Raw genomic sequence first — 12,567 nt, 5'->3', positions numbered from 1 at the left:
TCCAAAAGAAAGATTGCTGGGTCATAGGGGAGCTCTATGTGGAGTCTTTTGAGGAACTTCCATGCTGCTTTCCAAAGTAGTTGAACAAGTTTACATTCCCCCCAACAATGCAGTAGCGTTCCCTTTTGGCCACATCTCCCCCCCACCTCCCCCGCCCCAGCATCTGTTGTTGTTAGAGTTCTTGATTATAGCCATGCTAACTGGGGTGAGGTGGAATCTCAATGTTGTCTTGATTTGCATTTCTTTTATGGCTAGAGAGGTTGAGCATTTCTTCATGTGTCTTTTGGACATTTTTATTTCCTCTTCAGAGAAGTCTTTCTGTCTTTAGCCCACTCATTAATGGGGTGGTTGTTTCTTTGAGGATTTGTTGTTGGGGATTTAATTTTTTGAGTTCTAAGTATATTTTACATTTGAAACCTTTGTCTGTTGTATGGCTAGTGAAGATCTTCCAATCTGTGGGCTTTCTGTTGATCTTTAGTAAGCATTCTTGTGAAATAGCTTTCAGGTTCTTTATGTAAGAAGGCTAAGTAACAAAACCCTTAAAAGACCACATCTATAACCCCTCTGTATGGTATTTTCACACACAAAAAAAGACCACATCTAACTATGTTGTGGCTTCTAAACAGTGTTGCCAAAATATATCCAATATTCCTACAGGATTTGTGTGTGTGTGTGTGTATGTGTGTGTGTGTGTGTGTGTGTGTGTGTGTGTGTGTGTGTGTGTGTATGCTGGTCCTGGGGCTTGAACTCAAGGGGTGAGCACTGTTCCTGAGCTTTTGTGTTCAAGGACAGCACTGTACCACTTGAGCTATACCTCGGCTTCTGGCTTTGTGGTGGTTTATTAGAGATAAAAGTCTCATGGACTTTCTTACTTGGCCTAGCTTCAAACTATTGAATATCTAGGATTATAGGCATAAGCCACCAGTTCCTGGTTAAGATTTAGATTTTTATTTGTGATTTTTATGCTTTAGGTTTCTGACTGCTTAAGTTTCTGTTCTTATTGTCCTTGAGAACTGGAAGCATTTCATTCTGAAAGGGTAGAATTAGAATAAGTCCAGGATCTTCCCTTGAGTTCTCAGTAGATCTCTCAACCACAACAGAGGTTTGTCTCTGGATAATTCAGACCTTGACAAAGTCAGCATATAAGAGGCAGAACCGATGCATCTATACTTTCCTATGTTCAAAACCCACTGGCTTCATTATTTTACATTCTCATTCATCCTACTTGTGTTCATGCCTATAATTAGAAGCCACATGTCTGGGTTAAAAGGGTTTTGAAATGTTTCCAAAGTAATGTTCTAGATCGTGGGGCCTGAACTTTGCTCCTGGGTGCTGTCCCTCAGCTCTTCAGCTCAAGGTTAGCACTCTACCACTTGAGCCACAGCACCACTTCTGGCTTTTTCTACTTATGTGGTGCTGAGGAATTGAACCCAGGGCCTCATGTATGCAAGGCAAGCACTCTACCACTGAGCCACCTTCCCAGCCCTGCTGTTGTTTTCAATGTATTTATAAAGTACTATGTGATTTTTAAATTTCTTTTGTATGTTCTTCCCCCACAGTATAACCCCTGTTTTCACTGTATTTGATTCCGGTGCCCTGCATCTTGTATATACATTTTTTTTTCTAATTTGAGGAGGGGAAGGAAAATAACAAAATGCTGAAACAAGGATACAGGTTGATCCTGTACAAGACACTATGTTGAAAACGAACTTTAGATATAAGACCTTTGTCCATTATATGGCTAGTGAAGATCTTCTCCCAGTCTGGGGGCTTTCTATTGATCTTGCTAGCTATGTCCTTTGCCATGAAGAAGCTCTGAAGTTCCATGCAATCCCATTTGTCCAACCTTTCTTTGATTTGTTGCGGTTCTGGGTCTCTATTAAGAAAATTTTGGCCTGTGTTAAGGAACCCTAGAGTTTCTCCTATTCCTTCCTGTAATGTTTTCAGGGTGTCTGCTTTCATTTTAAGGTCTTTGATCTCTTTGGAGTTGATTCTGGTACAGGGTGATAAATACGGATTTAACTTTTAGTTTTCTACATGTGCTTAACCAATTTTGCCGGCACCATTTACTGAAAGGCTGTCTTTTTTCCATTCTATTTTTTTTTTTTTTTTGGGTCCGGTCATGGGGCCTGAACTCTGGGCCTGGGCGCTGTCCCTCAGCTCTTCAGCTCAAGGCTAGCGCTCTACCACTGGAGCCACAGAGCCACTTCCGGCATTTTTCTTTTTGCTTATGTGGTGCTGAGGAATCGAACCCAGGGCCTCAGGCATGCAAGGCAAGTGCTCTACCACAGAGCTACCTTCCCAGCCCTCCATTCTATTTTTTAGCTCCCTTGTCAAAGATTAGGTGGCTATAGATCTGTGAATTCCTATTCCATTGGTCCTCAGGTCTCTTCTTGTGCCAGTACCAGCTGTTTTTTTTACTATGGCTTTGTAGTAGAGTTTGAAATTTGGAATTGATATTCTTCCATTGCTGTTCTTTTTGCTAAGAATTGTTTTTGCTATTCGGGTCTTTTATTGTTCCATATGAATTTTTGGTTTGCTCCTTCTATTTCATTGGAGAATGAGGTTGGGATATTGATAGGTATTGAATTGAATTTGTATATAGCCTTTGGCAGTACTGCCATTTTCATGATGTTAATCCTCCCAATCCAGGAGCATGGGAGGTTTTTCCACTTACTTGGTTTGCTTTAATTTCCTTTTTCAGGTTTTTAAAGTTTTCACCATAGAGGTCCTTCACTTCTTTAGTTAACTCCTAAGTATTTTATTTTTTGTGGGGCTACTTCAGCCATGTTCTTCTTGTTATGGCATACAGGAAAGCCATTGATTTCTGAGGATTAATTTTATACCCTGCTACTTTGCCAAAGTTTCCAATCAGCTGAAGGGTCTCATATCTAAAATATACTTAGAATTCAAAAAACTAAATCCCCCAACAACAAATCCTCAGAGAAACAACTGCATGATTAATAAGTGGGCTCAAGACCTAAAGAGAGACTTCTCTGAGGAGGAAGTAAGAATGGCCATTATGGGCTGGGAAGGTGGCTCAGTGGTAGAGTGCTTGCCTTGCATGCCTGAGGCCCTGGGTTCGAGTCCTCAGCACCACATAAGCAAAAAGAAAAAAGCCGGAAGTGGCTCTGTGGCTCAAGTGGTAGAGCACTAGCCTTGAGCTGAAGAGCTGAGGGACAGCCGCCAGACCCAGAGTTCAGGCTCCACGACCAGACCCCCCCCCCCCCAAAAAAAAAGAATGGCCATTAGACACATGAAGAAATGCTCAACTCCTTTAACCATAAAAGAAATGCAAATCAAGACAACATTGATATTCACCTCATCCCAGTTAGAATGGCTATAATCAAGAAATGTAGTAACAACAAATGCTGGAGGGGATTTGGCCAAAAGTGAACCCTACTACATTGTTGGTGGGAATATAAACTTGTTCAACCACTTTGGAAAGCAGTATGGAAATTCTTCAAAAGACTCCACATAGAGCTCCCCTATGATCCAGCAATCTTTCTTTACCCAAGTGATCACAAACAAGGTCATACCAAAGCTACCAGCACAACCATGTTTATCACAGCATTAGTCACCATAGCCAAGATATGGAACCAACCCAGATGCCCCTGAGTAGATGAATGGATCAAGAAAATAGAATTCTATGCCTTCATCAGAAAGAATGACATTGTCCTGTTTGTTAGGAAATGGAAAGACTTGGGAAAAATTATACTAAGTGAAGTAGGCCAGGCCCAAGGAAACATAGGTCCCACCCATGTTTTCCCTTATTTGCAATAAGTAGTACATGTCTAGGACAAGCAGAAAAGGTCAAAAACTATGTACATATAAGATGATGTTAAGCTAAATGAATCCAAAGATAGGGACACAAGTGGTTTTTTTTCTTTCTTGCTATTGTTTTTAATGTACTTATAATGCACTATGTGATTCTCTTGTTTCTTTTGTATGTTCTTCCCCCACAGTATAACCCCTGTTTTCATGGTATCTGATTCAGGTATCCTGCATCTTGTATATACATTTTTCTAATTTGGGGAGGGGAAGGGATATAACAAAATGCTTAAATAAGGAAACAGGTTAACCCATTGTAACGATGAGGTATACAAGACACTATGTTGAAAATAAACTTTACAATTTTGGAGGTGGGAAGGAGTTGGGGAGGTGTGGAGGGAAGGGATAGTAGAGGAAAAACAAAGGAGGAGGCAACAATGCTTGATAGGAAATGTACTCATTACCCTACTGATGTAACTGTAGCCCCTCTGTATAGTATTTTTACAATAAAAATATATGGAAAGAAAAAAAAGAAAATGAACATTACAACTTCGGGGGTGGAGGAGAGGGAGGAATTGGGGAGGGAAAGGATGGTAGGGGATAAACAAAGGATGGGGTAACAATGCTTAATTGGAAATGTACTCATTACCTTACTTATGTAACTGTAAGCCCTCTGTACAGTATCTTTACAATAAAAATATATATTAATTAAAAAAACAATGCTTTCTGATTTGTAGTATTTAACAACAAAAGGACCTATTGGAGAGCTGATAAAAAATCTCCATGAAAATATAGTATTGTACATTTTAATGACACTAAGAAAGCTATTATTAAAATTTGTAATTTAGCTGGGTGCCAGTGGGTCACTCCTGTAATCCTAGCTACTCAGGAGGCTGAGATCTGAGGATCACCATTCAAAACCAGCCCAGGCAGGAAAGACTGTGAGACTCTTATCTCCAATAAACCATCAGAAAACTGGAAGTGGCGCAGTGGCTCAAGTGGTAGAGCACTAGCCTTGAGCTGAAGAGCTGAGGGACAGTGCCCGGGCCCAGAGTTCAAGCCCCATGACCAAAAACAACAAAAAATTGTAATTTATATTGTCTTGCTTTTTCAATTGCATATAAAATTATACATGCACACACATATTTACCTTTAACCACTCTTGCTGGAGTTTATCCCATTCAGATAAAGAATCCCAGAGCAACTGCTTCAGCTTCAGTTCAGCACATACTTCTTCTAAAGCATCAAACTTGGACACTTCTACCTTTAAAATCGAACAAACAAAATGTTTAGTTTTCATTAGCTTTTATAATTCCATTAGTAATTATTGATGAAGTAACTTCTTATAGAATGTAGGGTCCAAGTGGGCAAAGAAAAGAAGAAATAGAAATGAAGAATTAAGGTTAAAAAAAAATCCCACATATACAGAAATTGTCATTTAGGCAACAAAATATAACTCCATATATTTCTTTAATATTTTTTATGTATTGCTCTGGCAAATAGCATTTTGCCTCTGTGAGTAGAATTACTTTAGATATCTTATGCAGGTAACATCAGGTGGAATTTGTTCTGTGACTGGCTTGTGTCACTTAGCAATTATGCATTTTCTTTCATGAATTTGTCATGATGCTACTTAGCTTACTTTTGCTTCTACATGCAGGATTCACTTTCAGTCTAGTGATAATAAACTCTCTCAGCTTTCGTTTATCCAGGAAAGTTTTTATTTATCATTAATTTCAGAAAGGTAGTTTTGTCAGATATAATATTACTGACTGGAAATATTTTTCTTTCAAAATACTTTGAATATGTTATCCTATTCTCCTGACCTGTCAGGTTTCTGCTAAGAGATCAGCTGAAGGTCTTGCATCAGCTGTCTTATATAACAAATTATATTTTTCCGCCTCTGATTTGAACACTTTGATTCATAGACTTAACAAATATGAATGCAAAAGAAACTTGCATCTTTACTTAAGACATAATAGAGGGGCTTTGACTGCATTTAAAATGCTCTTATATTTTCATGTAAAAAGTATTGTTCTTTGTGTGAAAGTTTTCTCTAATTCACAATTACCTTTCAATAGAAAATATGTTTTGTCTCTTGTGGGTTCTATCTTTACATACTTAAAAAGCAGGAGTATAGGGCTGGGAAGGTGGCTCAGTGGTAGAGCTCTTGCCTTGCATGCATGAGGCCCTGGGTTTGATTCCTCAGCACCATATAAGCAAAAAGAAAAAAGCCGGAAGTGGCGCTGTGGCTCAAGTGGTAGAGCTCTAGCCTTGAGCTGAAGAGCTGAGGGACAGCGCCCAGGCCCAGAGTTCAGGCCCCATGACTGCCCCCCCCCCCAAAAAAAAAAAGCAGGAGTATATTTTATTTTGATTTGAGATTCTATGCACTTACCCACACATGGCATATTCAGTCACACTGTTGAAAGGGTTTGTGAATAAATATCACTGCTGTGCACACACTAAAAGAACAAATGTTTAGAACTGTTATTACCTTGAAATTCTTTTGATAGGACTTATATTGAAAGGCACGTTTTTGAAGATCATCCAGAACATATTGCAGATCACTCAACATGACCTTTATTTTCTCTGGGTCCGTGGAAATATCCAAAATCTGTGGATCCTGTAAAATTAAAAATAGTGTTTAGTTAAGCGTCCCTACTGTTTGTGAAGGTCACATACATTAGATGGGTTAATAAACACTTTCAAAAAAGGTTTTAGAAGCTAATGGTGACTTTCCATTTTGAAGCATTATAAAAATAGAAAATTGTATAAAGATGTATCATGGGCTTATATAATCATTTATTATTATTATTATTAGTTGTAGTAGTAGTAGTAATAGCAGCAGCAGCAGTTGTAGTAGTATATTTGAAATGGAGTCTTGCTATGGTTCCCAGGCAAGCATGGAACTTGCTTTTTAGTCCAGTCTGGCTTCAAACTTGTGATCCTTCTGCCTCAGACTCTCAAGTGCTGGGATTACAAGCATACCATCACCCTCAGCTGTAGTTGTTTATAAATTGTATCTAATATATTCTACCTCATTTCTTTACTTCCTATACATCTTCAACAAATAAGACATCAGGTAAGGAGAGGTGAAATGAATATGATAGGGAAAAGAATCCCATTTTACAATAAAGGAATGGAAAACTTTTTGAATTTTGAGAGAGAATCTAAGGAGAGTAAGGAAAAACAAATTCAGTTTCTTCTCCTTATACTCTAATACTAGGTATGTATATATTATTGTGCATGGGCTTTTCTCTACACACAATAGGAAACAATCAACTGCATGTCTTCAAATTCAGTTTAACTTTAACACTATCTACCTGGAATTAGTGTCAGATGCCCCAGATTGAGGTCTCTGTCACAAGACTGCCTCACTTTCAGATGCTAATCACAATCCTCTGCTTAGCTTATCCGTGCCTTAGAGTGATCTGCTACATGTCAAGGTTCTAAAGATGCCTTCCCTTCAAATAATTTTCTAGAATTTAGGACATTACAATGAAAGCAGATGAAGAGAACTTGAGTGAGGTATAGGAAAGGGGCTCAAAGGCCCAACCACCCTCCAGGAAACTGCATTATGTTCAGCTATCTGGAAGCTTTGCAAACTTTGTCCTTTTGGATTTTAATAGAAACTATTACACAAGAATGTTTGAGGCATGATTGATTGTGTTGAAGTATGATTAGACAAAAGAAAGGTCTGATGTAATGTTAATAGTTCTACCAGAAAAGTGCAGCAAGGTCTGTTCAAATTCTTCCTAAACTCTGTCCATAGTTCCTTTCTCCAAGGTACAGGACAAGATCTCTTTTGAAATGGGGGTCTTACGATCTACTATCAGAAAATTTCTTTATGCCAGCTCTAAGACAGAAATGTGGGGCGAGATCAGAATATAATTTCCATTCCTATGGCCTACTTTGGGGATTCTGAGGCCTAAAGTACCCTAACATTTTAACAAAAGACTCTCTTTTTTTACACTAAAGCAAAGTTTATTCAGAAACCAAGAATAAAAGGCCAAATACTTTAGCCTTATTGTTTGAATCATTTAGGAAATATTAAGGGTTATGGGAGTTATGAGCCAGGAACTCCATAAATATAAATGCATGTAGGGCTGGGAAGGTGGCTCAGTGGTAGAGCACTAGCCTTGAGCTGAAGAGCTGAGGGACAGCGCCCAAGCCCAGAGTTCAGGCCCCACGACCGGACCCAAAAAAAATAAAATAAAATAAGTGCATGTATATAAAATTACAGGGAAGAATAGAGGAAATGAAGACTATAAATGTCAAGACATATGTTTTCAAGATGATATTTTAGGGTTGAATGAAACTCCTTTGCAAATAGAATAATTTAGGCGCAAAAGAGAAGGAACTCACTAGGTTTAGGAGAACCTGCGAAAATTTAGAGACATCTGAGATTTATAGATACAGTTTGGGAAGACCAATCAATCTAGTCTATTACTTCTTCTTTTATGTGGCCCTGCATTCAAAGTGGAAGACATGCTCTAGAATAGGGAAGCAGTAACTGTCCAGGCAGAAGATACCTGTATTGAAACACTGGCTTGATGAGGTATTTTGGGGTCCTAACATTCTTGTGTGTCTTGATTTTAATAGTGAGAACTTTTGAGAGAACTGATGAACCAGAAAAGGTTTGAGATGAGGATGAGAAAGCTGCAGATTACATCTATGGTGGAGACGATGGCCTGCCGTAACGGCTGCCTGGGAAATGCAGGTCCAGCACAATCACACTGCAATGGCAGCTGCTAGGGTCTGGCAGGTGGACTGCAAACTCACTGCCTCCATCCACTGTCAGGAAATACAAGAAGTAAAAGAGGATGCTAGCAAAGGTGAAGCAGTGTTACACAGGGAATTTAGATTTTTGAGTTGAAGTGGAATTAATCAAAAGAGGTCCAGTTAGGATAAAGGAAAACATCCAAAAGGGAATAAATCATCATCAATGGTCACCCTCATGCTTTCTATCCTTTCTCAAGCATCAGGAATGGGGGTCTTGACAGGAAGATGAAAGTATTTATAGAAATAATCAAATAACAGTTTGTTTCCAAAGAGTGTCTCCAAGCTTAAAAAAGAGTACTTGTTAGAGAGACTCATGCTATCATTTTTGTGTATTTGAATAATGCTACTGGGCTGGGAATGTGGCTTAGTGGTAGAGTGCTTGCCTAGATGTGTGAAGCCCTGGGTTTGAATCTTCAGTACCACATAAACAGAAAAAGCTGGAAGTGGAGCCGTGGTCCAAGTGGTTGAGTGCTAGCCTTGAGTGAAAGCTCAGAGACAGTGGGTAGGTCCTGAGTTCAAGCTCCAGGCCTGGCCAAAAAAAGAAAAAAAAAAAGAAAAGAAAAAAGAAAGAAAAAAAATCATGCTATTTAAGAGTCTTATGTTCTACTGACTGAACTAGCTGGGCGGTGATTGAATCATACTATTTAAAATGTGTCATTACATATAAAATATATGCTGGAATTTTGCTTTTTTAATGATCTCTTTTATATAAATGCATCATGGAAATTATTTATGCTTTCAAATAATCTAATAAATATACAATACAGTTAAAGTATAGAAATTAACTTGTAGACTATTAGCTACTGAAAGCAGACTATGTAAACTTAAATACTGGTTCTACCATTTATCTGTGTGATAAATTAATTAATCAATTAATTTCCTTCTCTGTAAAATGTGAATAACAAAGTCCTATAGGTGTTTGGAGAACTAAATAAGTAATACACACACACACACACATATACACACACACAGATAAGAATGCATCTAGAAGTATTATTCTTTTTCATTTTTGCCCCAAACTTTAAATATTCCTAATGTCTACCAACTATGAAATGGATAACTAAAATGTAAAATATGAACGCCATCTCAATCAGTATAGTAACAAACATGGATAAAACACACACATAACCTGAATGAATATCAGGAATATATCAAAATTAAATAAAGGGGCCACTAAGTGATTCTAGTTAATTAAAGTTCTAAGTCAGGCCCAAACTCATGTGTGACATTAGAAATGGAAGTAGTAGTTGTCTTTGGAGATGAAGAAAGGATCAGGAAGGTACTATTGACATGAGAAGTGGATACATGGAAGTATTAATTCTGGTAATTCATTGAGGTATATAAGTATTATGCTTACATATATTTTTGTCTGTGAGAAAATACAATGTAATGTCACATCCTAAGAGCAGTGCTTGACAAATACTACGCACATAATCTTATATGCTTTAATATTTCCATGTTACAAAGGTGAATTTATACTGTAGTCACCAATGTCTGTATTATAGTTCTCCAAGTGGAGGATTACCTTCATATATTTTATTAATCTTTGGTTGATGGCCAATTTTTATTTACTAATTCTATCTTGATGTTATATCAGTGATACTTTGCACAGAAATGGTGCTGGCAAAACTGGTTAACTACATGTAGAAAACTAAAGCTAGATCCTTATATATCACCCTGCACCAGAATCAACTCCAAATGGATCAAAGACCTTGAACTCAAAGCAGACACTCTGAAAACATTACAGGATGGAATAGGAGAAACCCTGGGTCTCCTTGGCTCAGGCCGAAATTTTCTGAATAGAGACCCGGAAACACAACAAATCAAAGAAAGGCTGGACAAATGGGATTGTATAAGGTTGCAGAGCTTCTGCAGGGCAAATGACATAGCTAGCAAGATCAATAGAAAGCCCACGGACTGGGAGAAGATCTTTACTAGCCATACAACGGACAAGGGTCTCATATCTAAAATATACTTGGAACTCAAAAAATTAAACCACCCAACAACAAATCCTCAAAGAAACAACTGCCCAATAAGTAAGTGGGCGAAAGACTTAAAGAGAAGCTTCTCTGAAGAATAAAGGAGGATGGCCAATAGACACATGAAGAAATGTTCAACATCCCTAGCCATAAAAGAAATGCAAATCAAAACAACATTGAGATATCACCTCACTCCAGTTAGAACAGCAAAAATCAAGAACTCTAACAACAACAGATGCTGGAGGGGATGTGGACAGAAAGGAACCAAACATCTTGTTTTAGCTTACCTGTGCTTGTAGTTTTATTTCATTCACCTCGTTGTTTAGTTCTTCAAGATCTCTACCCAAATGCTGACAAAACTGTTTAATGCATGTTTCTCTGTCGCCCACTGATTTATCAATGGCATTCCGAACAGCAACAATGGATGGCTTCATAGTTGCAAAAACAGCAAAGTCTTCAGGAGGTGTGACCACTTGATACTGGTCAATAAGCTTATACATTTGAATCACTGTATTTCCTTCCTCTTCAAGGCTTTCAATCTAAATAGAAACATGGGATGTTCATTACATATATAAGAATCAGAGTATTTTTCAACTTTGAAAAAATATATTTTATTACCTTTAAGTGGTTGTACAGCAGAGTTGCTGTTCAACAAAGCAGCTAATGAATACAATGCATCTTGATCAGTGGCACTCCTATCCCTCCCAACTCCACCCTTCCCCCAATTTTCTTAATTGTGCAGGATATGCATTGATAGGCAATGTAATCATTACCTTACTCATGTAACTGTAACTCCTCTGTACACCAATTTTACAATAAAAAACAAAAAAGACAAACGAGAGTCTCATGGTTCAAGACCATTCAGGAAAATATTTGTTAACCAAGATCCCCATCTCAATCAGTATTGGCTGGATGTAGTATACATCTGTCACTCCAGTTTGTGTGGGAGGTATAACTATCAGGGCTGCAGTCAACAGCCCAGGAAAAGCCTACAAGAACCTACTCAAAAATAAGTAATATTAAAAGGGCTGTCTGTGTAGTTCATCCTTGACAAGTGCTGTTTCATATGTGCCAAATCTAGGCACACTCTTTCTTGCACAGTGACTTTATAGAGTGACCCTGGCTCAGGCATGGACTGACTTTCCAGATCTTCCTCCCTCAGTAGCCTCACCCACTCCAGCACACACATGGGGCTGGGATGGACAGCTGCCTCTGTTGGTGGTGAGGGTTCACACACTCCTCTTAGCCATCAATAAGTTAGTTTACATACAAACACCAAAATAGGATTCGGTCTTATGCTCCTCCCTCCATCCAGCACTGCTGCTCTGCACCTCCAAGGTTCAGAATTTACTGGTCCCTCTTCCTAGAGGTCCTCATACTTAGTTTACCTGGAAAACACTTGCTCCATTTCCACAACTTTCATATGACTCTACCTATATAAGCCCTTTCCTGTATCACTGTACTCAAAGTCCAAGTTAACATTTTACACTACTCTTGGCCTGTGTACTTCCTAACAATCTTCCTGGTCTGCCCTGGAATCTTGTATAATTAGCCTACTATGTATCTCACTACCTTTCTAGATTTTTTACTTACAGAGAACAGGATATGCTTTCTGCAGATATCTTCCAATACAGAACAATACTTTGTACACACTGAGCACAAAAATGGTATCAAACTAAAGGGAGTTGAGTAGAAACGTGTAGGTAAAAATAAATACTAATTACATGGCATCTCTGCTGTGGGTGGTGCTACACACACACATACAAAGAAATGCACTTCACTGGCAAAGAAAAGAATAGGGATTTTAAACAGCCATAAGGAATGAAATTATGTCATTTTCTAAACAATAAATGTAACGATAGTGCAAAATGTAACTATAGTGTTCTTTTTTTGCATTTGCACAAGCTAGGGCAAACAAAACAAAAGAGTAAAACAACCAAGGTCATGAAAGTAAAAGAGGCCTTGTAGGGAGGTGGAAGAGGAAGATAAAGGGAGAGGAAGGAAGGGGAAATAAGAAAGAGCAATAGAGAGTATA

At 38.3% G+C, this 12,567-nt stretch overlaps 1 protein-coding gene across 1 annotated transcript in view; it reads right to left on the bottom strand.

The window, feature by feature from the left end:
- Dnah6 (dynein axonemal heavy chain 6) overlaps window positions 1-12,567 on the bottom strand; it is a 193,005-nt gene that overhangs the window by 135,792 nt on the left and 44,646 nt on the right. The window contains exons 15-17 of the mRNA XM_042690457.1: window positions 10,820-11,071; window positions 6,266-6,394; window positions 4,922-5,035 (exon numbers count right to left, since the gene is read on the bottom strand). Of these exons, the coding sequence (XP_042546391.1) occupies window positions 4,922-5,035; window positions 6,266-6,394; window positions 10,820-11,071 (495 nt within the window). The remainder of the gene's footprint in view (window positions 1-4,921; window positions 5,036-6,265; window positions 6,395-10,819; window positions 11,072-12,567) is intronic.

This window comes from Dipodomys spectabilis, unplaced genomic scaffold (assembly GCF_019054845.1).
Source record: "Dipodomys spectabilis isolate Male_0828 unplaced genomic scaffold, ASM1905484v1 ptg000137l, whole genome shotgun sequence".
In the NCBI taxonomy this organism is placed as follows: domain Eukaryota; kingdom Metazoa; phylum Chordata; class Mammalia; order Rodentia; family Heteromyidae; genus Dipodomys; species Dipodomys spectabilis.
Note: the sequence above shows the minus strand (reverse complement) of the source record. Positions and strands in the feature narration are given on the sequence as shown.